General features: G+C 55.1%; 9 protein-coding genes across 9 annotated transcripts; 4 read left to right on the forward strand and 5 right to left on the reverse strand.

Moving 5' to 3' along the window:
- Positions 1-624: 624 nt before the first annotated feature.
- B0H18DRAFT_995713 (peptidase M24, structural domain-containing protein) lies at positions 625-1,970 on the forward strand (the record flags this gene model as incomplete). Its single annotated transcript, XM_048045351.1, has 9 exons — positions 625-769; positions 849-967; positions 1,022-1,036; positions 1,069-1,117; positions 1,174-1,197; positions 1,264-1,340; positions 1,485-1,592; positions 1,647-1,727; positions 1,789-1,970. 9 exons carry the CDS (start codon positions 625-627, stop codon positions 1,849-1,851), a joined length of 681 nt encoding a protein of 226 aa, XP_047895500.1. The 3' UTR covers positions 1,852-1,970.
- Positions 1,971-2,335: 365 nt separating this feature from the next.
- Positions 2,336-4,798, forward strand: B0H18DRAFT_1093816 (lipase/ esterase; the record flags this gene model as incomplete). Its single annotated transcript, XM_048032357.1, has 11 exons — positions 2,336-2,372; positions 2,393-2,623; positions 2,702-2,823; positions 2,888-3,203; positions 3,252-3,332; positions 3,392-3,613; positions 3,671-4,026; positions 4,053-4,317; positions 4,350-4,375; positions 4,418-4,488; positions 4,612-4,798. The coding sequence occupies 11 exons, from the start codon at positions 2,336-2,338 to the stop codon at positions 4,796-4,798; spliced, it is 1,914 nt and encodes a 637-aa protein (XP_047895501.1).
- A 295-nt stretch (positions 4,799-5,093) lies between these two features.
- Positions 5,094-6,607, reverse strand: B0H18DRAFT_953419 (Endonuclease/exonuclease/phosphatase; the record flags this gene model as incomplete). Its single annotated transcript, XM_048042187.1, has 4 exons — positions 5,094-6,053; positions 6,103-6,289; positions 6,344-6,517; positions 6,567-6,607. 4 exons carry the CDS (start codon positions 6,605-6,607, stop codon positions 5,094-5,096), a joined length of 1,362 nt encoding a protein of 453 aa, XP_047895502.1.
- Positions 6,608-8,480: 1,873 nt separating this feature from the next.
- On the forward strand, positions 8,481-9,719 carry B0H18DRAFT_953420 (uncharacterized protein; the record flags this gene model as incomplete). The annotated part of the gene is made up of 5 exons (XM_048042188.1): positions 8,481-8,685; positions 8,740-8,932; positions 8,983-9,229; positions 9,259-9,596; positions 9,641-9,719. The coding sequence occupies 5 exons, from the start codon at positions 8,481-8,483 to the stop codon at positions 9,717-9,719; spliced, it is 1,062 nt and encodes a 353-aa protein (XP_047895503.1).
- Positions 9,707-11,100, forward strand: B0H18DRAFT_995724 (uncharacterized protein). Its single transcript, XM_048045352.1, has 4 exons — positions 9,707-10,462; positions 10,532-10,734; positions 10,797-10,943; positions 10,997-11,100. Exons 1-4 carry the CDS (start codon positions 9,727-9,729, stop codon positions 11,087-11,089), a joined length of 1,179 nt encoding a protein of 392 aa, XP_047895504.1. The 5' UTR covers positions 9,707-9,726; the 3' UTR covers positions 11,090-11,100.
- A 10-nt stretch (positions 11,101-11,110) lies between these two features.
- On the reverse strand, positions 11,111-12,461 carry B0H18DRAFT_995728 (galactose oxidase). The gene is made up of 3 exons (XM_048045353.1): positions 11,923-12,461; positions 11,678-11,858; positions 11,111-11,617 (listed from the first exon to the last, which is right to left on the reverse strand). Exons 1-3 carry the CDS (start codon positions 12,439-12,441, stop codon positions 11,154-11,156), a joined length of 1,164 nt encoding a protein of 387 aa, XP_047895505.1. The 5' UTR covers positions 12,442-12,461; the 3' UTR covers positions 11,111-11,153.
- A 61-nt stretch (positions 12,462-12,522) lies between these two features.
- B0H18DRAFT_995729 (uncharacterized protein) lies at positions 12,523-14,927 on the reverse strand. The gene is made up of 5 exons (XM_048045354.1): positions 14,327-14,927; positions 13,858-14,273; positions 13,583-13,825; positions 13,241-13,559; positions 12,523-13,187 (listed from the first exon to the last, which is right to left on the reverse strand). The coding sequence occupies exons 1-5, from the start codon at positions 14,627-14,629 to the stop codon at positions 12,909-12,911; spliced, it is 1,560 nt and encodes a 519-aa protein (XP_047895506.1). The 5' UTR covers positions 14,630-14,927; the 3' UTR covers positions 12,523-12,908.
- On the reverse strand, positions 14,927-17,600 carry B0H18DRAFT_995731 (cytosine-purine permease). Its single transcript, XM_048045355.1, has 10 exons — positions 17,138-17,600; positions 16,937-17,008; positions 16,720-16,884; positions 16,346-16,664; positions 16,252-16,290; positions 16,033-16,181; positions 15,681-15,971; positions 15,480-15,621; positions 15,111-15,426; positions 14,927-15,022 (listed from the first exon to the last, which is right to left on the reverse strand). Exons 1-9 carry the CDS (start codon positions 17,353-17,355, stop codon positions 15,355-15,357), a joined length of 1,467 nt encoding a protein of 488 aa, XP_047895507.1. The 5' UTR covers positions 17,356-17,600; the 3' UTR covers positions 14,927-15,022; positions 15,111-15,354.
- On the reverse strand, positions 17,345-21,528 carry B0H18DRAFT_1148590 (coatomer protein; the record flags this gene model as incomplete). The annotated part of the gene is made up of 22 exons (XM_048035709.1): positions 17,345-17,722; positions 17,782-17,904; positions 17,962-18,075; positions 18,113-18,203; positions 18,259-18,399; positions 18,455-18,600; positions 18,653-18,715; positions 18,765-18,852; positions 18,906-19,019; positions 19,087-19,281; positions 19,332-19,456; positions 19,508-19,899; positions 19,958-20,100; positions 20,155-20,432; positions 20,480-20,564; positions 20,648-20,674; positions 20,739-21,047; positions 21,098-21,119; positions 21,169-21,257; positions 21,290-21,307; positions 21,368-21,393; positions 21,420-21,528. 22 exons carry the CDS (start codon positions 21,526-21,528, stop codon positions 17,694-17,696), a joined length of 2,727 nt encoding a protein of 908 aa, XP_047895508.1. The 3' UTR covers positions 17,345-17,693.
- Between the last annotated feature and the right edge of the window lie 21 nt (positions 21,529-21,549).

The following is a 21,549-nucleotide window of genomic DNA, read 5'->3' on the forward strand; positions in this document are numbered from 1 at the left end:
CGTCTGCGCGTGATCCGGGCCCCGCGTCGGCGTTAAGTGGCTTGTCAAATCTCTCCGCCAACAAACTGCTTCACACTTGACCATGATAGCACCAGGGACGCAGGGACCCATGGCGGACGAGAAGGCAAAGAGAGAGGTGCCACCTGAGGTTGTAGACGGTGACGAGGATGGCGAGGAGGAGGATGAGGTCGGGACGCCTGCGGGTGGTGTGTACGATTGCCTCAAGTGTTATTGGCTTACAGTGCTGATCCATGCCCTCTGCCTGCGTAGGTGAAGGAAAGAAAAAGAAGAAGAAGAAAAGGCCCAAGAAGAAGAAGGCCGAGCAGTCAGAGCCCCCACGAGTCGGTCTGTCAAGCTTTTCCCCGACGGCAAGTACCCAGAGGGAGAGCTGCAGGAATACAAGGATGAGTAAGTGACAGTGTGACACTACATATGCTTCCAAGGCGGTTCTGACAATCATTCTGCTTTAGCAATGCCTGGCGCACGACGTCTGAGGAGAAGCGATATGACGAGCGGATGGCCTTGGAGGATCCTGAGCTCACATACAACAACATCCGTCGCGCCGCTGAAGTGCACAGACAAGTGCGGAAGTACGCACGCAAGCATATCAAGCCGGGAATGAGCATGCTGGAGATCGCCAATACCATCGAGGATGGCACACGAGCGCTGGTAGAGGAGAGCGGGATGGAATCCGGGGTAGGCTTCCCAACTGGGCTCAGCCTGAACAACTGTGCAGCACACTATTCGCCAAACTCCGGCGACACCGTAGGTTCGTACCTTCCCTTACATTATCCATTGGTTCTCGCCAATACGTTCGACCAGTCGTGCAGCAGGGTGATGTAATGAAGGTGGATTCGGTGTGCATGTGAAAGGTCGCATATTAGACTCTGCCTTCACGATGACCTTCGACCATACATATGACAAGCTGTTGGAAGCTGTCAAGGCTGCAACAGACACAGGCATCCGGGTCAGTCCAAATACAAATTAAGCATGCCATGCTGATGAGATATCATAACTCCAGGAGGCTGGTATCGATGTTCGTTTGGGAGAACTCGGTGGCTACATCAGGAGACGATGGAGTCATATGAGGTCGAGGTCAACGGCAAGGTGTATCCTGGTTAGTATTCTTATTCGATCACACACGATGCTGAGCCAACCTAATATTGTGAACAGTCAAAGCTATCGAGAACCTGAGCGGTCACTCATCAACCCTTACCAAATTCACGGGGGAAGTCGATAATGCTCGTCAAAAATGAGGACCAGACAAGATGGAGGAGGGCGAGTACTTCGCTATTGAGACTTTCGGCTCGACGGGACGTGGTCGCGTGGTGGAAGTGTATGTCATCTATCCTTATTTCGATGCAGGGCCCTGATATTGGTGCAGGGAGAGGTTCACACTATGCACGAATGTGGATGCACCCCGCGTTAGCTTGCGGTAAGGTTCATAGCCAGAAAACCGTTGCACCGTACTCAACTTCCGAAAGGCTGACCACGGCGAAGTCGCTGCTCAATTCCATCAACAAAACTTTGGGACGCTGCCATTCTGCCGACGATACCTTGATCGGATCGGAGAGCAGAGATATCTCCTAGCTGTACGTAGTTCCGTCCGCCGCCCCGATCCCGTGGTAACTGACCTTGTGGTAAAGCTGAATCACCTGGTGCAACAAGGCATCGTACAAGACTATCCGCCACTGTGCGACCAGAAGGGAGCGATGACAGCGCAGTTTGTAAGCAGTGTCTCATGGTCCATTCGGTGCAAAGACTGACCGCTTCTCTGTTCTTTTGCAGGAACACACGATCCTATTACGTCCCACACGGAAGGAAGTGGTCAGCAGAGGCGACGACTATTGATGCACATCCCGCACTGTATATGTACTACATACTCCTGGCGGCCTCGCTGTATCTGTAGCTTCACCGTCACCATAGCATCTCTATTGTTCCTTTGTATCACCGGGAAGCTCGTTCTGCAGGTACAAAGCTTGAATCTGAAGGCGGAATCTCGGGGATGGCGTCAAGGCAAGTACATGTGATTTAAAGTTCCGTGTCTCCGATGTCACCTTGGGCGCCTGCTGGAGCACTGTCTCTCGAAGCGCTGCAAAGGTCGTCTCTGGGTTGTCTGCCGTCAGAATGTATATGAACGCCTAGGAACCCACCCTGTCTTCGACCTTTCCTCCTCGGTTCACTGCTCCCTGTTTGCTCCAGCCCGCGGCCGGAGACTAAACGGACTAATCCGCTATTAATTCGCACTGTACTAATACTCCAGTGACGACCTGTGATATCCAGCCTGGCTCGAACACTCTGTCCCCGCCAATACTTAGCACGCGACAGTCATGCCATGGCCGTTTCACTTCTCTGGTCGCCAAACTCTGAGGGTGCCAAGAATGATCCCAAGGACACGGAAACAAGGAGAACAATGGGACGGTGACAGAGGTTGTGTCGTCCGCCGTGAAGGAAGTCGCAGACGCTACACCCAGTCCGACCGATTTGCTGCGGCACTTCGAACAGTCTGGTGTAGCACTTCCACCCGGCGCTCGTGTTGGCGATCCAAAGCTGAAGCAGCGCGAGCAAGAACCATTGAGTCTGTGGCAGTTAGGCAAGGTAGCGGCATTCGGAGCTGCGAAAGGTGAGCCTACATGGCTACTAGGATTGCTCATTCGTTACAAATACTTGCAAGATGAATGCTGAATGTCTGCGTCATTAGCTACTGAGCTCTTCTCCGAGCTGGTATACCACCATGTCTGGGGACCTCGGCGGAAGTCCTGGACTGTCGAGATGACCCTGCTCTCCGCACTGATGAGGAACGTTGGGCAGCACACACATTGGGTGATATGGCAAGTCTCCGCCCACCATGATGATTAACCGGTCTGCTCATCTCGGCACCAAGTAGTCCCTGATACGCATGCTCATGAGCACTAGCGGCTACATGCCCGTCTCATCCGACGCCCTCGTTACTCCGGTAACCTTCTCAGTCCGAAGGCGCAAGCTCCCTGGAATTCTTGTAGAGCTCGACGCTGCGGAGGATGGGAAGCGGGAGCTGTCTGGAGAGTGGGTGGTTGGAAAGCGTACTTGGCGAAGACTGCAGAAGGAATGGAGAGCGCAGCGCGGTCAGGCGAAGTCCGATGTTTCTGCTTCTGCCAAGGCACCTGCATCTCCGTCGCAAGAGCATCGGAGAAACGAGCGTGTTGTGTTGTACTTGCATGGCGGTAGGCTTCTTACTAACTGACAATCATCCTTGCTCACTGTATGCGTAGGTGCTTACTATGTCTGCAATGCCGCCTCACACCGCCTTATCACAATCCCGTTCGCGAAGTATCTGGACGCTCGCCTTTTCGGTAGGTAGTCTCTCCAGCCGGTTCAATGACCTGGGTGAAGCTGATATACGGTGTGTTAGCTCTCGACTATAGATTAGCTCCAGAGACCCGTTTTCCAGGACCTTTGCATGACGCTGTCTCCGCATACCTACGCTTGGTAGATGATTTGCACATACCTCCTGAGAACGTCATCATCGCGGGAGATAGTGCAGGCGGCGGGCTGGCGCTTTCATTGCTCATGTACCTACGGGATAACGGCTTCACTTTACCTTCTGCTGCGATCTTTTTCTCTCCTTGGGTCGGTGAGTGATACTTAACTTCACTCACTTGCGTGTTGACCGTTAAACACTGTCGTGCAGACCTGACGATGAGCTGCGATTCGTGGGACAGCAATGCAGAGTACGATATTGTCCCAAGACCCGTTCCTGGCGATCACCTCAATCCCATCGCATGCTATCTCGGGGAACACATGGAGAAGTACCTTACCCACCCTTACGCCAGCCCGCTCTTTGGCGACTTCAAGGGCCTGCCGCCCATGCTCATCCAATCCGGCGAATGCGAAGTGCTCCGTGACGAAATCACGCTCCTAGCGCACAAAGCAAAGTTGGCAGGCGTTGAAGTCCGACACGAGCTGTACGAAGATGCCGTGCATGTCTTCCAGGCGCTCCCGTTCCTCGAGACCGCCCAGCATGCGTATTTTTCTTGTCGCGACTTCGTCTTGCACTTCCTCCCCCAGTTCAGAAGAAGACCCCACAAGAGCTCGCCGGCGCTACGGAACGCGGCCTGGAAGAGGAGATCGACACGGACGCACAGCGCGTTGTGCGCGGCGATGGCGTGGAGACGGCCTCGCGCAGCGAAGACATCGGCAGCGGGTCGAGCACAGAGCAGTCGCGCGAGCGGCCAGAGCTCAATGCCGACGCTCCCAGGGACGAGTCTCCAACAAGAAGCGACGAGGACCAGCCCAGCTGGAGCGCACAGTGGCCGACGCCGCCCGAGAGTGACGAGAGTGACGGGGAGGATGAGCATCTCAGGATGAAGCGCAAAAGGCAGTGACCGCTGCGAAGGTACACCCCCGCGAGTCCGAGAGGCAAAGGGCACATTCCGAGAGGCACAAGCTGCAAAACCGGCCCTCGCTCCGGCGGCTCCGGTCGACGTTCTCGTTCATTGCGGACGCGTCGTACCGCTCGGCGTCCGAGCTCGTCCAGACCGCGCCTGCACACCGCGGGGAACCCTCCTTCGAGCGGCAGCAGACCGCTGCGGCGAAATCGCGGGTGCGCACCCGGGGCGCGTCTATGCTGAGCATGACGTCGTCGAAGGCTCCGGTGCCGTCGCCGTCGCTGCGGAAGAAGTTCGACGAGAGCCATCCAGACATCCATTCGTTGATTCAACAGTACGCGAGTTCGGGCCCTGCTCATGAGACGACAACGTTCAGGCCTGACGACACGCAACGGCGGCGGCGCTCGCGGACGCTTTCTTCGGCACGGTAGGACTTTGCTATTGCTGTAGGTATGAACAGATTCAGTCGGGACTTTTGCTCGCTCTGCTTGTCGCTTGGTTTGCCGCACGCACATCACCATTGTCTGAAGCCAGTGTATTCCATAGTCTCTTGCAAGTATGATACGTATAATAGCAGTGCATTGTAAGTATTAATGACTCATATATTCCGCATGCATGACAAGATGTAAAACAAGGACATGTAATATCTCTCCGTGCATACCAAGTCTCAACGATATCACTTGGCAGTGTCCTTTCGCCGCCGCGACGAGTTGTCCAATATGCGTGCTAACGACCCTGGTGCTCGAGGAGACTGTCCCGGTAAATCTCCAGCTCCTCGATGACATTGGTGAGTGCGTTCACCTCCCATCGTCCGTAGACGAACCCGACGTAGAGGAAGGTAGTCGCCGCCCACGCCAAGAATACCGTGATGAATATGATGAGCGGGTTGAAGGAGGATGTGGGGAGCCACGCAGAGCCTACAAGGATCACCAGGAGAAGCAGGACGCACACGACGAAGACCGTCAGCTGGGAGCTTGCTCGGTACTGCGAGTAGCGATAGCACGCCGTGAGTGACTGAAGAATCTCAGTGATGGAGTCGGGTGAGAGTTTGCGTGGGGGTGCGGGCGCGGGGTTCGGCACTGTCGTGAGAACGAAGTTCGGGCCTGGGGGTTCCACGGGTGCTGGAATGTGGGTCTCCGACGGGTCTGCCAGGTCTCCGCCATCTGGGTGGCTGATCTCGAAGGTCGCTTCCAACCCAAAGTGATCTGAGAAAGAGAAGTTCGTGCTAGGGATCCGCTCGGTGAAGACGACCCTCGTGTCCTTGACTCTGAGGATAGGCGTCTTTGCACTCGCTGGAGGGCTGCTTGGTTGGCGAAAGAAGACGTAGTCTAGTCGCTTGCCCTGGAACTTCCGTGCGATGGGTTCCAGGCGTTTCCCAGCGGAGAACGAGTTCAGAGGCGAGTCGGCCGTTATACCAAATATTCTCACTGCGTCCGAAGGAGACGGGACCCCGTTTGGTACGGCCGGGCTGTTCGGATGAGACTCTACCCACGCATCTCTGAGCGAGGCGTGGTCTTGGATGAGATTCATGGGGAGCGATGCTGGAGAACTATTGAAGTCGCCCGCAGCTATGACATAGCGTCCCACCTCGGCCGCCTGGCGCGCAAGCTTGGCCAGTTCCCAGGCATTGACTAGGCGGTGTGCCTGCAGGTGGAGAGGACCTGAGTCGCCACCGGGGGCGAAGAGCTGTGCTTCGTCAGCGAGGAGTCTTGTAAGTACAGGACCAACGACGTACATGTGTATTGAAAACTTGGAGCTGGCCGAGAATTGGGTGCGCTATGAGCACACTTGCAGCGGCTTTCCCTACGAACCAGTCTCCTTGTATCACCTCGATGGGCGAGCCGTTCAGGGAATACGGGTTGATGGTTGCACCAATGATAGGAAACCGGGAGAGAATAGCTAGCCCTGCTCCGAGCGCACCGCTAAACGCCAGCTGTCGTTAGTCACTGCCTGGAGTAGCTAACAATCGTACTCACCTGTAGAAGAACTTGGAGTAAGGCATCTGGTTGGAAACTGCCGTTCGAATCATCTCAAAATCTCCGTAAACCCATACTTCTTGCAGGGTTATTACATCGTAGTCGGAGGAGGCGAGGGCATGCGCAATTGCGGACATGCGCTCTGACCTGAACTTGGAGACATACTTCAGGCCCCTGGAGAAACCGGTCAGTCAACTAGGTGAAGACAAACTGTCTCACTTACCAGCAATTCAAAGTAAGGATACGCAGGCGATTCTCCGTCATCTTGGAGAAGAATGTCTAGTCGAGGTCGCCGCTATGCCAGTGTGTGCGACGGTGGCTGCAGTGTGCAGGGCCCGGCGTTCCGGGGCAGTCCCGGCAGAGGCTACTTATGACGCGCGGGCACATGACCGGCCGGGAAACGCGTTGTCGCGCGACGCGCGCAACTTGACAGGAACGCGGTCGCGCATCCATACACAATCCTGCTCGACCTACAATACTACTCGCCCACACACAGACGTGACAGGCAATCGCTTCAGTACTGCACTCTTGGCAACTTACTAACGCGGCACAAACATATAAGGAATCCGTCATGGAATCTGAACAGAGAGAACTGGCTCTTCGCGCTCATATCCGTCATCTCTTGTTAGACTACTCTCTCAAGCATCTCACCACGAATTATGTTACATGGAGCCAGAATGCTGTTGCAGAGGTGCTTGTTTTGTATAGTATCCTACCGGATGAAACTGATCGAAACACAGCTCCTTTCGGAAGGCTTGTCCTATGTGTCCACTACGGATCCTACAGACCCGCTATTTCCCACCGACCCATACGATAATTGTTGCGCATCTGGAACTCGAGGAGCTTGGACCTTACGATGAAACGTGGAGAGCGGGAGCGAAGTGCTACAATTCATCAAGGGATTCAAGACGCATACCTCTGGGAAAGAACGACCTACCAAGAAGTGCTGGAACACTGATCCCGACGGTACTTGTCTCCAACTTTCTCTCTCTATTTGCTGAATCATCGCCTTTAGCTGATCATGAAGCCTGGCTTATGCTCCGTCCAATGTCTCCCGTACTCTCTGCCATTTCGACGCGCCAGACACCCAAGCCAGGGTCGCGTACACAGACCACTCCGCGCAGTTGTGAAGAGATGGTGAAGTCCCACAACCTCAATCAGTTCGCTCCGAGGAGCTTCCAGAGGAACCACCACCAAAGCTCCAAGATGCCCTGTACGCTTGCGCATACAGCCTGACTCCAACGACTAACATTGTCACTGTTGTAGGGACCTGAAGATTGCGTTGGATGCGCAGACGCATAAGGACATGACAGCACTGTTTAAAACTGCCTCGGCTCTGTCAAGAGGCTCTGCTCGCCGTGATATGCATACGAGCCAGGGAATTTCTCCGAGCTGACTCTCCTCCTTTTGAGGTCCCACAACTTGATTCACCTCCCGTCTTTGCGAGGGATAGGTGGCCTGGCCACCAACTAGCTTCTGCAGCATATTCGGGCGCTCCCTCTGGCCTGGCCATTCTTCAAGACTTACCTTCCATCGTTCCTGCTGTCGTAGTCAATAAGGAAACGAGGAAGAAGAGCTATACAAACAGCATATGGTCGTCGTGGACGGTTGGCGTAAGTCTGGAGAAAGAGCGCGTTATCATATCGCTGATAGTACACCTAACCGTTAGAGGCCTATGCTGTGCCATCTTCGCCGCAGAGCCCTGGTACCCCCTCCCTCGGAGATGGCTCGAGTGAAGTAGACGAGCTCTTTCTGCCTTCTCCACCCGACCATGGTCGGCCGTTAATCGAAGAACTGATGGGGGCGCAGCTCGGTGCGGACTCTCCAGATTTCGCCGTCCTGCCTTCTCATACGAAGTCGTTGAAATGGTTTCAGATGCAATCCAGATGCCAAGGTCGCAGAAGATTGGCGGTACACAGGAGAAGCCGAAGGCTCTCGGTCACGGGCAAAGGCGCGTCGGGCGCCCTTGCGCGCATTCAGCTGACGAGCCCTCACCTTGCTGACTATATGCGGTCCATACAGTCTGTCGTCTTTCCTCTCCCCGCTGAGACACCGGCATGAATCGCTGGATCAAGCCAAGATCGTCACAACGCCGAAATCTCAGCCTTCGTCGCCGCATACATCCATCACCGCCTCCATGCTTGGGCAGCCGCCCACAACTCTCGGCGTTGACGACGATCGTACTATGCACTTTGCATACGCTAATCCGCCCAGCGAGGGGTCAGATCCGGATACGAACGTCATACTGAGAAGGATCTATGGCGACGAACTGGTGACGGAAGATGTCTCACAGCTATTCATCAACGAAAAGCTGGACGAGAAAGACAGCTTGCTCATGGAGGGTGGGTCAAGGGGATGTCACGCTCGACTGCTTGACTAATCAATCGTTCCCCTAGTTCCTATCATGCCCCCTCCGAATGAGCATGCACCTACCGCGATGTTCCTGCCGTGCCAGACCACCGAGTTACTCGCTCCAGCAAAAGTCAAGCCCGGTCAACCTGACGACCATGCCGCTTCTCTTCCGTCGCAATCCGGTTATTTGAAGAAGGTCAAGGGCATGCAAGCGCTGACCATCGAGCTGTCGTGGATGTAGGTTGATGGCCAACGGCTGCAACTCATGCTGATCGCTCCTGTTTCAGACCGTTTAAGTTTGGGTCGAGCGTTCCGAACGACGCCGCAGTAACTGGAGTGGCAGACAGCATCGAGAATGCTCTTACAGCTGAACTGCGACAAGAAGACCCTGGGCTGGTGTCCCAACTCACTAACCTTCTTGAGAAGACTCTACGCCTGGAGGGTTTTGTGGATGATGAACAATCTATGCCTTCAACGCGCAAGTGCCTCGACGACAGCTCGGACTCGCTAGACCTTGGTGGCCAGGAAGCCGAAGTTGTTGATGTGGACATCGTCCTGACTAGAGACGAACGCAGGACTCTGCGGGCTCCTACGAGGACGATGAAGACCTTGGCTCTAGCGACAAAGAGAATGAGGAGTTCATGTATCCTCTACCTGAGGAAGAAGAAGGCCCTCCGCCGAAACGTGCCCGGACGTCCGATTGGGAGCGTCAGTTCTACGTCAGCGAACTAGAGCTCGAGGCCCCTACTAACGACTCCGGTGTCTTCTTGTCCTCTTCGGCGGCGATGTCCAACAACGACATCGGCGGCTTCGCCGGGATGGCCTACGCTGCAGAAGGCTACGAGGGTCCCCACACCGATGGAGACTTGTTCCTTGACATCGATCCAGTTCACGAACTGGGGTTTGCGTCTGATGCTAGAGCTGGTGGTATGCACCATTTCTCAGCTGGGAACACTGGTCCGCACCCGTCCCCGGTACCTGGGACGAATACCTTGCAATCCCAGCAGTCCTTGGAGCCCTATGATGCTGAAATGAATGCTCACTTACCTGCGCCTGTCATGAGCCTTTATGGCCAAGATGCTCCCATGACTGACAACGAGGTTATTCCGGACCTTACTGGACCGAACATATCTCTCGGTGCCCCTCAGACGATCTCAAGGACATCTAGAGCGGCTGCGGCCTCAGCACGACCTTCGAGCGATCTCGCAGCACTTGGACTTAGATCTGCGACCATTGGCAATGGAACTTCTGCTATGGCTCCCCAAGACTCAGCAAACGTCTCCTCTGCTCGACGCTTTCTCGCTGGGTTTCTGGCCCTCATGGGCAAGAAACATGTGACTGTCGCCCCCTCTTCCAGCCCCCCTGCTCCGTCGAACATCAATCCTCTGGTCCAACTAGGCGGTGATACCTCCGCATCGATGGACAGTTCTCCTCTCGTCGTACCTGTGGAACTACTTGATTCCGACACCCTATGCCTTGCTGAGTCTGAACTGCAACCTGCCATCATGCATCGCTACATGGCATCTGTTGCACTGCTGCAGAAACGGGTTCTTGTCCGTGGCTTATTATCTCACCAGTGCTGCATCGACCTCATCGAGCGCGAAGACCTCGGCGACGCCGATCTCATCCTGGATGTCGATACTGCCGTAACGTTTGCCTCACTGGCCGCTCTGCCCTCGCAGATTGATGCCATGTTAGCAAGACTGACTCGACTCTCTTGGCGGTACTCGCATACTCTAGTGGTCTTCGAAGCTTATCCGACTCGCTGTCATTCAATGTGACTCAGGCACCCGCGACCTGTACCATATCCATTCTCTGCGGCTGTGATCAAGGCAGTCAAGAAGCTACGACGAGACTTGAGCATCGCTGAAGCATGCCAGACGAAGAAGGCTGGCTCGGCAATTCGGCTCGCGTTCGCCACTACAGTGGAAGAGGCCGCCTCGTATGCGCGATACTATGGGGACGATGCAGAGGCTCGGGATACCACGCAAGGGGCGTTGTGGGGAGCTCGCGAGTGGCTAGACTTCGATGAGCAAGAGGTGATGTGCCAGATCGCTGCACTCCTACTGCCTGTGTCTATGCTGATGCCTGGCTTGTTTAGGGCGAATACGATCTAGCAGGTGTAGATGGGATGAATGCGTTCGCAGCGTCAATCATCCTGTCGCAGATGAGACTCGACGATTTCCTCGACACCGGTCCCGAGGATAGAGTGCAGTACTTCGGCCCTTACGTGGGACACGACCGGCTTGTGAGTGGTGAAACGTCATACCCTCCGAGTTCCGGTTCGCCGACATCGTGTAGGTTCGCTTCAACGAGGAACTGCAAATGCGCGCTCAAGCTGTAGAACTTACGTCTTCTTCTCCGAGTTCGCATGAAGCCTCAATGTCCATATAGCGATGGACTGCTCTGGCATAGTTGTACAATCATATGCGATACAACCCCTGATGTACGTACATGCTTATTCGATCTGCAACTCCCAGAGCTCGTCGCTACGCTTGTTCGAGGAAAGCAGCCCGCCATGCATGACAATACGAGAAGTACCGTGCTCTACCCACGCGGCGGAGGCGAGCCAGCCCCTTCCTTCGGGCACCTTTGATTCGTCAGTGATGATCTTGGTCCACTGCCAACCATCCGTCTCCGAAGACGGCTTGTCCTTGGAGAGGAGCCAAGCGTCATTCCAGAAGGTCCCTGCACCCGCATGTCCCAACGAACTAGCATCCCTCTCTCCGTAGAAGAGGACTGCTAGAGCATGAGACAAGGAGGACGAGGAGGATTGGAAGGGTTGGAATCCATGGACAGATCGTGGGCCCGGGACGCCGTGCTCCGGGTCTGCAGCAGGCGTCACAGTGAGCCATTTGTCGTCTTTGACGACATATACATCGAGGATTCCAGCTTCCTTGGGGAGTTCGTATCCACTGAATCCTGTATGTGTGTTCAGACCCTTGCTCAGCGACTACATGATAGCCTTGATGACAAGCTCACCTCCGTATCTGATGAGCACAGGACCGAACGGCTCGATGGTGTTTGCGACGAGAGAGGTACCACCTCTGGGCGGCTCTGGGGCAGAAGCTAACGTTTTCCACTTCTGCTGAGTGATGTCAAATGAGTGGAGACTGCTCAGTCGTCCGGTGGTCGGACATCCAGCATGGATGTACATCGTGTCCTTGAGAAGGTGCAGATTCAGTACGCAATGTAGAATGTAACTGTCGTTCTGGAGATGAACGCACATCGAGAATAGCAGTTGTATGGTAGCTTCTGGGTTCAGGTCCTCCTTCAGCGGGTAAGTGCTCCCAATCAACGCGCTCTTGACCAGTGACCAGTTGGCCCTTCCATACCCCTGCCTGTTCGTTGTCAAGCGGCGCCATATCTACGCCTCCACGACCTCCCCATATATACACGGCGTTATCCTTCAACACCATTGACGGACCAACTCTGGGATTGGGGGCATCAAGATCTTTGTTGGCTGCATTGGTGTCTCCGAGTCGAGAAGGACTGAGTGTAGACCATGTCTTCAAGCGATCGACGATGCGGCCCAACTCGCTACGCGATCCGAGGTCAACGACATGCATTGACCCCCGCGCCGCTTCGTTCTCTCCTTGCGAGATCGCCGAATCGACAGGAACGCGTGGCTTCAGCTCACCACCATAAACGACGACCTGCCCAGAGTTCGTCGCTACGACACAGTGCGACGAACGAGCGCTGTAAGGACCTATAGCACGAAGCGACCATCGACCTATGGGTGGCATGGTGGTAGAATGGAGCTACAGGACGCGCGGGAAGTTCAGGTTGAAACGTCGCAGTGATCGCACGACATTACATCGTCGAGGAACCCTGGGTGCATGGGCCTGCCAGTACCGCATCACAAGAACACTGACGTCGTGGACGTTTGATACACAAAACGCCTCAGAAGTTCACATTGGGAGTCGAGGAGCTGTCTTGTCTTTGCCGCATTCGCGTCAAGAGCTACTGACTGCATACAATATTGATCCGACGCGGACGCTTACATTCAACGCTGTAGAAATACACCGGACGAGGCTGAGAGTACAACTTTCTGTTCTGTTAACCAATGGGGCGTGAACCTTGTACATAACGCCGTGAATCCGTTTCTGTGGACGGCCTGGATTCATCGACTGGATGCATACCAACCTACACCGTCTGCGCAGCGCGCGACGACACCTAGTTCAAGACGCTATGAGCATCCTGCGGGCAGCAGTCAACGAGACTGCTTAATCTTTACCATGGCATGCTTCCCGCCCGATGGAATTTGACGTTCTCTAGCTTGTTGGAAGTTTCGCAGAAGCTCCATGACCTCTCTGCAGAGAGGGTGACGCTGGCCTCCGGGTATGTCCACCCTTCGGATGACGGACGCGCCAAGGTCGAGGCTCGGGAACATGCGATCGAGGAACTGCGCGAACTTGTGCGAGTCGTCCATTTGGTTGTGGCCGAAGGAATAGTCGAGCGTGAGCACTTCGAGGGGGTGCGAGAGGGCAGGCTGCTTGTCGACAAGAGAAGGCGTGAAGGTTCGCAGGCGAGTTGGGGTAGAACGAGCGTCCTCAGGTGGTGACATGCACTCGCGAGCTCGACGAGGCTCTCCCAAGTGGCGGTTGAGTGGGCATTGAGGAGGTAGATCTGGAGTGAGGTGAGCTGCGGCCATGCAGTCGCGATGTCGTGGACGGCTTCATCTGACAGGGTGATAGACCACCACCTCGGCGGTGTGATGGACACGACTTGAAGGAGATGCATGTCCAGTAACGGTCGGATAAAATCAATGAGGGGCTGCTCAGGCCATCGTTCCCCTCGACCATGCACGTCACAATACGAAGCGAGGTCGAAGTGTCGCAGCGTCGAGCTGAACCTCCCCTCACTGCCGCGAGACAATCCGGTAACCGTTCGCGACTGTGTCCCGGAGGCTGTTGTATCTGGATGCGGAGGTAGTTGAGGGTTGGGGCAGAGATATGGGAAAACAGCTCTCCCAGATTCTGTAGATTGCCCCGAGCTGTTAGGCAATGGAGTCGATCGAATTCCAGCGATTCTATCACAGGGGAGTCGTCAGAGGGGACCTCGAGGGCGAGGTCAACCAGAGAATTGATACGCGACCAGACGTTCAGGAGTCGTGATCGCACGCGAGGTCTAGGACCGACACCCGCCGCAAGCGGGTGCACTCCGCCATGGGCAGCAGGTTCTCCAAGGGTCCGACATTGGAGCCCTGGATGCTGACTTCCTCCAGCAGTCGGGCGACCACGAACGCGGCGCGTACGAGATCTGCGAGTGGTGGGTGCGGAGGCTTAGTCAGTGGGTCGCCGAGGACATCACCCAGGTCAGTGGCGTGTAGCCTGCGGAGGGATGGCGATATGAGACTCGACGGTATGTCCTCGAGGTGGTCGTACGTTTGGATGTCCAGCTCTATCAAGCCAGGGAAGAGAGGGCCTCCGGCACTGAGTCGGGAGATATCGGAGAACACAGCTGGATCGACCTTGCCTGGAGTCCAGGCAAGAGAAAGTACGCGTACGCGTTGGGTGTATTGTTGGTATCGCTGCCAGTCCGTGGGCGCGATAGGACCGATGAACCGCTGCAGAGCCTGCAATCAGTCTGATGCATTCCTTTAAAACCTAGATAGCCCATACCCAAGACCCTTTTTGCTGTGCGATCCATCGTCATGATGTCCTTCGTCGTCGCCGCTAGGCTCCACCAACTCCCTTTAAACGGCGGCAAGATGCTGAAGATATCCAGCAGGCCTTCTATCTTCCGCCAGAGCACGCTCAGAGCATGCTCTGATAGCACCTTCGACGCACGAGCGGACCGGGCAAGTGCTCTTCGACAACTATTTTCGTGCTCGGTGGGATCGCTGCAACGTGGGTCTTCGGTCGTGGAGGGGTCCAGAAACTTGAACACCTCGCGTAGGACGTCATCGTTCTCAATCAAGCGCGACTGCATGCTAGTGCCATGGACGATGTGGACGTAGATGAAAGGGTTGATGGTGCGGATAACAGGCCAGCTTCAACAAGGGCTTCGACGGAAGTTTGTCGGCCATAGCGAAGTAGCTTTGATGCCTAGAGCGCACTACAGGCAAATGACGGCTGTGAGAAAGACCGCCCTACATATGACAGTTGCTTATTTTGACACGTTGGATGGATTCGAGGCCCGAAGAGCTCGAGCAGCACTGGTTGGGTGGGAGACACGGTGACACGAGACGTCCCTTCTGGGATACGTTTAAACTAGCAGACCAGGCGTAATTCTCACTGTGAGAGAGGGCTTACTAAGGCTCTCGGGGCATCTGGTCAATTGTCTGCTGTGTCCGGACATGATTCACTCCCTTCAACGAGCAACCTGCGAGACGTATTGTGAACACCAGTTATATTCCGCGCACGAGCGTCAGATATTGGAGCATGGACTTGCAATAGAGTTGAGTACGCACTGGCATCCAGTGTAGCCGATTTAGTGACTTTATCACTCACACCAAGCTGACGTTGACAGTGGTGCGGTACATTTCAGTTGCATTGTCAGCTCAAGACTGAGTCGGAGTTCGGGACGAAATGCTGCATGGTCGACGATTGAGGACTTGAGGCTCGATTGAAGACACCGCACGTCGAGATCGTTAACTGAGTTCAGCGGCTACCCCAGTAAGACAGTACACACAACATTTACACCGGCACACGATACTACCTCCCCGTGAGGCGGATTTCCAGCCAACGTAGTGGCGGAAACATGACTGCAGCAAACGCCGCGGCGAGCTACAATACCGGATTGAACATGGGACGCATACCGCAAAGTCAAACAGACGCACCTCAAAACCAAGGTCCGCACCATAGCCGTCTGCACCAGCATCCATGCCAAGCGGGCCCGTATACCACACCTCCGACATTCCTACGACAGCACCCGCGACACCGAAGCAGCCCGCAAGTACTCCTGCAACTCCGATAGGTAGCCTGCCATCAACAACCCGTCAGTACCCTGCATATACCCAGTCTTCGCGGAGTTCGCTCACTTGCTCGGGGTGTCATAGTCCTCCAAGTTATACCCACCAAGCGGGCCGTTCTTCCGTCGGAAGATAAAGTGCTCTTCCGCGACGATGACGATAAAGAATGCCGTCCAGTAGCTGAGGATGCTCAGGAAGTTCGACAGGATCTCGGAGAAGTGCTCGCGCCCCGCAACGCCCGCGACGGTGTACGTTACGAATGCGAGGAAGACCCACACGAAGCGGGGCACCATCGCGAAGGGCCGTCCGAGTGCCTGCGCAGAGATACCAGCGGAATACGTGTTCGGGATGTTGTTCGCGCTGAGACGTAGGATGGGTTAGTGTGTGTGTATGCTTGAGGATCTGGTGACGAGGGACCTACACGACAGAGAACGCCAGGAGAACAAGAACGAACTTGCCTCCGCCCTTCCACGGCGAGAGTACCTGCGCGAGAAGACCGCCCGTATCACCAGCCACAATCACGTCGGCGAAGGCAGGATCACTGATTGTCATGAGCGCAGCACCCAGGATCTCCACAAGCAAATAGGTATCCAGAGGCCAAAGAACGTGAGCAGGAACACTTTCATGCTTGAGTGTTGACCGGGAGCCTGCAGTTGTAGTCCGCTGCAACGGGTGCCCACTGGTGTAAAACTCATGAGCGAGTGCGTCAGAGGAAAGAGCGAGAGAATTCGCACCCCGGAGAAAGACCCGAAGATGATACCGCCAAAGCTGAGGATATCGCCGGAGAGTGCTCTGCCGGTAGCTTCAAGCGGCTTTTGCGCATTAATGTCGAAGCCGGCGCGGCCTCCCAAACCCCACAAGAAAAGCATGACGATGGTCATGACCATCCACGCATACCGCTCATAGATATGTACCATCTCGTAGCCAATGAAGCAGGGCACCAAGCTGCAGATCGCGACAATGATGATGCCAACTACGAGCGGGAGTGTACCAGGGTTAATGGACGCGAGTGTCTCGCCGCCAAGGATGACGGCGGTAACGGAGAAGCCGAGCCTGTTGAAGGCAAGGTTACAACACACTCAGGTCAGTGCATATAGAATGCACTCACTGAGTGAGGAGGTTGAGCACGGAGTAGATGATGCCGCCAATATAGCCAGAGCTATACCGGGCGATCATCATGGTCCGAAGACCAGTTCGTGGTCCCAGAGTGCTGATGAATGCTACCGTGAGGGCACCCAAAGCACCAAAGCACATTATGGTGGCAATAGCATGTCTTGAAATTGGTTTAGCCCAAAGCAATCGGTGGAATGAGTATGAACGCTCACGGGAGAGTCAAGGTGTAGTATTCCTGAGCCAACACTCCGATCGGGATCGTCGTCAGAACGGTGTTGACGGAACTGACGATTGTCGACGGTCATTTTCCAACCCTTTAAGCTTCATGGGCGAAGTTCCTACTCACCACCACATCAAGAAGCTTCGCTCGGTGAGTGCGAGGTTTACACAAATTGCAAAAATTGACTACTCACTTGTTGTACTGGTTTTTCGACGACCGTTCATCCTCCGGGACGCGCTCAACACCTCTAGCCTCGACACCATGCGCGAACATGCGCTCTAAGATGGGGCCGAGGCGGCCATAGCGCTTGACGATGACGACCTCGGGGGCGTGCTCAGCGGTGGCGACCGCATCTTGAACATAGCCCTGTTCCTTCTCGTCGGAAAACGAGGCGCTATGGCGGACCGACATGGTGGAGGCGGACTGAAGCAGGGCTTAATGGCTAGCGGTGGGAGGACATGGGCCTATAACCACAGGCAGGTCGATAGCTGTGCCTCGAGCAGCATGATCCCCGCGCCATGTCCCGCTCATATCTTAGCGCCTTCCTTACCCCGCCACGATTCGATCTCGCGCTGCATTTTTCTGTCTCCGAGCACGCGCTTCTTCCCGTTCCCGCCGGAGCGCATCCTCGCTCGTGCCTCGTTCCTGCTCACTCGAGTACTTCAACGTCCGTGCGTGCACAGCGAAATGTCCAATTATCTACCAGCCGATAAATACACGAGGTCACCGACATCAGTACGGGAGTCGGCCTACGCTGGAGGCTTGTTTTCCTTCTGAGCTACGTATCATGCGGCAGTCAGCATCGCCTCGCGGGCATATGGCAGTCGGTGCACGTACCCATCGTGATCCGGTCTCCCAAAGACAGCGCGATACCCTGCGTTTTGCTACGTATCCGGACGTGGCCGGTGATAGTGCCTGCTTCTGTCCGCTCCACACTCAGGTTCGCCAGCGCGTCCTCGCCTACGTGATTTTCGAAGTGAGGAACGCTCAACATGACAGATCTATTGCTCTGCTCACCAAATAGACTCCGCGCGTACATGTTCGCCGACAAGAAGTCGCAGTCACCTGAGACCGCTCCCTCTGGCGTGAGACACGACATGTTGGTCGATTTCATGACATGGTGCAGGTATTCTCGGGGTCACTGCATGTCATGAGTGAGCCTGAGCACGTTCAGCCCCAATGTGAGACGTGACGTACGAGATCGACGTCGTGACGTTGACCCTGTTCTCCCACTCGAACTCAGTCCACATGCTACGGAACTGTATGCGGAATGTAAGTAGATACACTTGCTTAGATTGCCACCGTGTTGCTTACCTGCGCCTCTGTGCAGTACGCGGGCTTGATGTAGTCCATGATATCGATATGGATGTCGTTCAAGATGACGCATTGTTCTGACATGCCAGGACCCTCCCAGAGGATGCTGCCGAAGATGACACCAGTTTCCGTTGACGACACCTGTTTCCGTAAGTCAGGCATAGCATCCATACAGAGGTAGCCAGCGCATGCACACCTTGATCGTCGCCTTGATGCTCTGGAAACTGTGAGGAGCAATGGTATACACAGATGGCCGCTCGACCAGCTTCAGGTCGCCCAAGGTTGCGAAATCCAGACAGAGGTTTTGTAGCGTGTCGGCGGTCTGGTTGACCAGGAGTACATCTGTAATCTGGTCAGATGTACTGGTGCAATTACCATGACGTTCGCTCCCCACCTAATGAGATGTCGAACCCGTGCACTTTGACGTATGCCTCAGCGTAAATGGGATCGGAGAAGCCTGCGGTATCTCATCAACATATCCCAGGCCCCGGATTGATCGTACATACCAGTGAGCTGGGATATCCGGCTGAGATTGGAGATGAAGTCTTCGTGCACCTCGGCGGATCCGGTCGCACGAACGACATCCTCGGCGTCCTATGCAGACACGATCCTGAGCTTGGATGCATCGGACAACAACGAAAACGCACGTCGATCACATTGTCCACAGCCTTCCTCGTAAATTGACGGAATGTGAGGAGATCATCGACCTGGACGATCTTCTCCTGCGCACTCTCCTGTTCGCGCTTCTCCGCCGCTTTTTTCTGCAAATCGAGCAAACGTAGTTGCCAATCAGCAACATCGCACGCTATCCCATCGTTATATGCGCACTTCTTGGGCAGACAACATCTTGGCGTATGCACTTCTCGTATCCTTGAGGAAGATGTCGTGCACGACTGGCTTCTCCTCGAGCTCACTCAGTGTCTGGATACAGCTCATGATGCGCTCGCTCGAGTCCTCGTCGATCGGGACGTTGACGAACTTCGACTGTCCGACACGGATGACAGAGGCCATGATCAACATTGCCTGCCAGGAACAATGAGGTCAGTGCGCAATCATTTGTCTGCTTCTAGTACGAACCTCTGCCTTGAGAGCGTTTGCCTTGCGCTGATCATTCCCACCTCCGTGTATCGTAGGACTAGTTTGGTCAACGCAGACGCGAGCACCGAGCCAGTGAAGAAGTCGCCACCGAGAATAAGGGCTAGACGAACAGAGTTAGTCACGGCATCCAGATGAGACTAGCAGTACGTACTCCTCAAAGGGGGCTTCGACGCAGCTTTCACAGCCTCTAACCGTGCAGTCGACATGCTCGTGAACGCGGTCTCCGTCGCGTACGTGCCGTCCGCAAGGACCTTCGGCTTCCCTCCGCCCTCCACCTTCTGCTGCGGCTCCTCCTTCTGTGCCTCCCCGTCCTCCGCACCTGACTCTTCCAGCAGGCGCTGCTCGGACGCGAGGATGGGGATCTCACCGAGCACCTTGCGCAGCTCGCGGAAAATGTGCTGGATCTCGACGACGTTTTCGGCGTACTCGCCGAGGATCCAGAGCACGCCGCGGTACACCTTACCGGACTTGATCTGCCCGAGTGTCTGTGTGAGCTTCTCGCAGATGGTCCGACGGAGTGGCGGGAACTTCTCGACGACCTCTCTGTGAAGGTGTGTCAGTTGTGACTGACGATGAACCAGCGTAGTCTAACACACCTGACGAAGCCACGACATCAAGGGCTGATGGGTTGTTCGAGTCGCCGAGGAAGTCCATCAACGCGTGCACCACGCTGGCGGCGACTTCGGAGAACTTGACAGCGCAGACATGGATAGACTGGATCAGGAGTTGCCTGTACTCAGGAGCCTGAGGTACAATGTCAGTTTAGGTCTCTGACAACGGAGGGGTGCGGCGACCAACCTTGTCAAGATCCTGCTCTTGTGTCCTCTGAAGTTGATTCTTGAAGAACAGAACGATCTCTTCGACGTTGCGGCTTGTGGACATGCTGAGCACAATGCTGATCGCCTTCCGACGGACCTCCAAGTCTGCACTCGACAAAATCTGTAGGATGTCCATGACGAGAGGATCCAGGACGTGTCCGTGCCTCGAGCGCAGAGTTTCCAGGCGGTCCAGCACGATGAGTTTCGCGTTGTTATCGGATTCCTTCTGAACAAGCTGGACATAACATGACGCCGCGGCTATAAAGGGGTCAGCTAATGCTCCGTAGGGCTAGAAACGGCCTTACCTTTGACGGCCGCTGGGTTTTGTGTGAGAGACGTCAAGGTCGTGGCGGCCTCATACTTCACAGCATGTGATGACGCGTTGAGTAGCTCGGAAACCAAAGGATGTAGCGTGCCTATTGCAACGAAGTCAGTTGGTTCACTTCATTCAACGTGAACCTGCAAAGTCGCACCCTGTGCCGTGTGTCCGTCTTACAGTCCTGCCTGATGACTCAATGATACTCATCTGCAGCAATTCGTCCATGTCGGGATCTGATCGAACACCTGCAGGATGTACTCGACAGCCTTGGGCATGGCGCAGTTCGCGAGGAATACAAACGCGTTCCGTTTGCAGGTCGCATCGGACTCGGCTGCCAGGAAGGTTTGGAGGAGCTCTGGCGCGTCGGGAATTAGGTTTTCGTGCACGCGGTACACAGCGTACACGGCGAAGACAGCGTTCTTGCGGACGTAGGAGTGTCGGTGTTCGAGACATGAACGGCAGGTGGGGATGAGCGGCTCGAGGAGCTCGACGTCTTTCGTAATCTTCTGGAGGAAGCGGAGGGTCGCGCCGCGAATATACTCGTTGGGATGTTGCTGCAAAAGTTGTCATACACATGCTCGCGCTGCCCTGATCTGTGACTTACTAGGTCGTTCCGGATAGCGTTGCTTCATATGCCGTTAGAAGTAGATCGCAACAAGATGAAATGGGACGTACACCACCAAGATCATCTCCTGCTTCAGTTTCCCGGTCTCGTCATACTTCGGACAGACCTCCCAATAGAAGTGCAGCAGCTTCTTGAGTTGCTTATTTCGTGAGGGCATGACATATTGGATACGGGCATGAGCAGTTGGGGCTAGCACGCTTCAGTCAGTTCTCGTCCTCCCATATTGCCTCTTCCACCCAAATACGATACCTGAGAATTCCCATTGATCGTAGAGACTATGATCTTCCGCAACGTGTCGAACTTGACCTCGTCGGACCCTTCTGCAACGCTGAGCGGAGATCCTGGGTCGAAGGCGACTCTGAGCTGTCCTCAAAGACGACCGTGTAACAGGGTGCTTCCGTTGTGGTCATATTTACAAGCAGAACGGGAGG

The sequence above is a fragment of the Fomitopsis serialis genome (genome assembly GCF_022376445.1).
Source record: "Fomitopsis serialis strain Sig1Antser10 chromosome Unknown B0H18scaffold_19, whole genome shotgun sequence".
NCBI classification, from domain to species: domain Eukaryota; kingdom Fungi; phylum Basidiomycota; class Agaricomycetes; order Polyporales; family Fomitopsidaceae; genus Fomitopsis; species Fomitopsis serialis.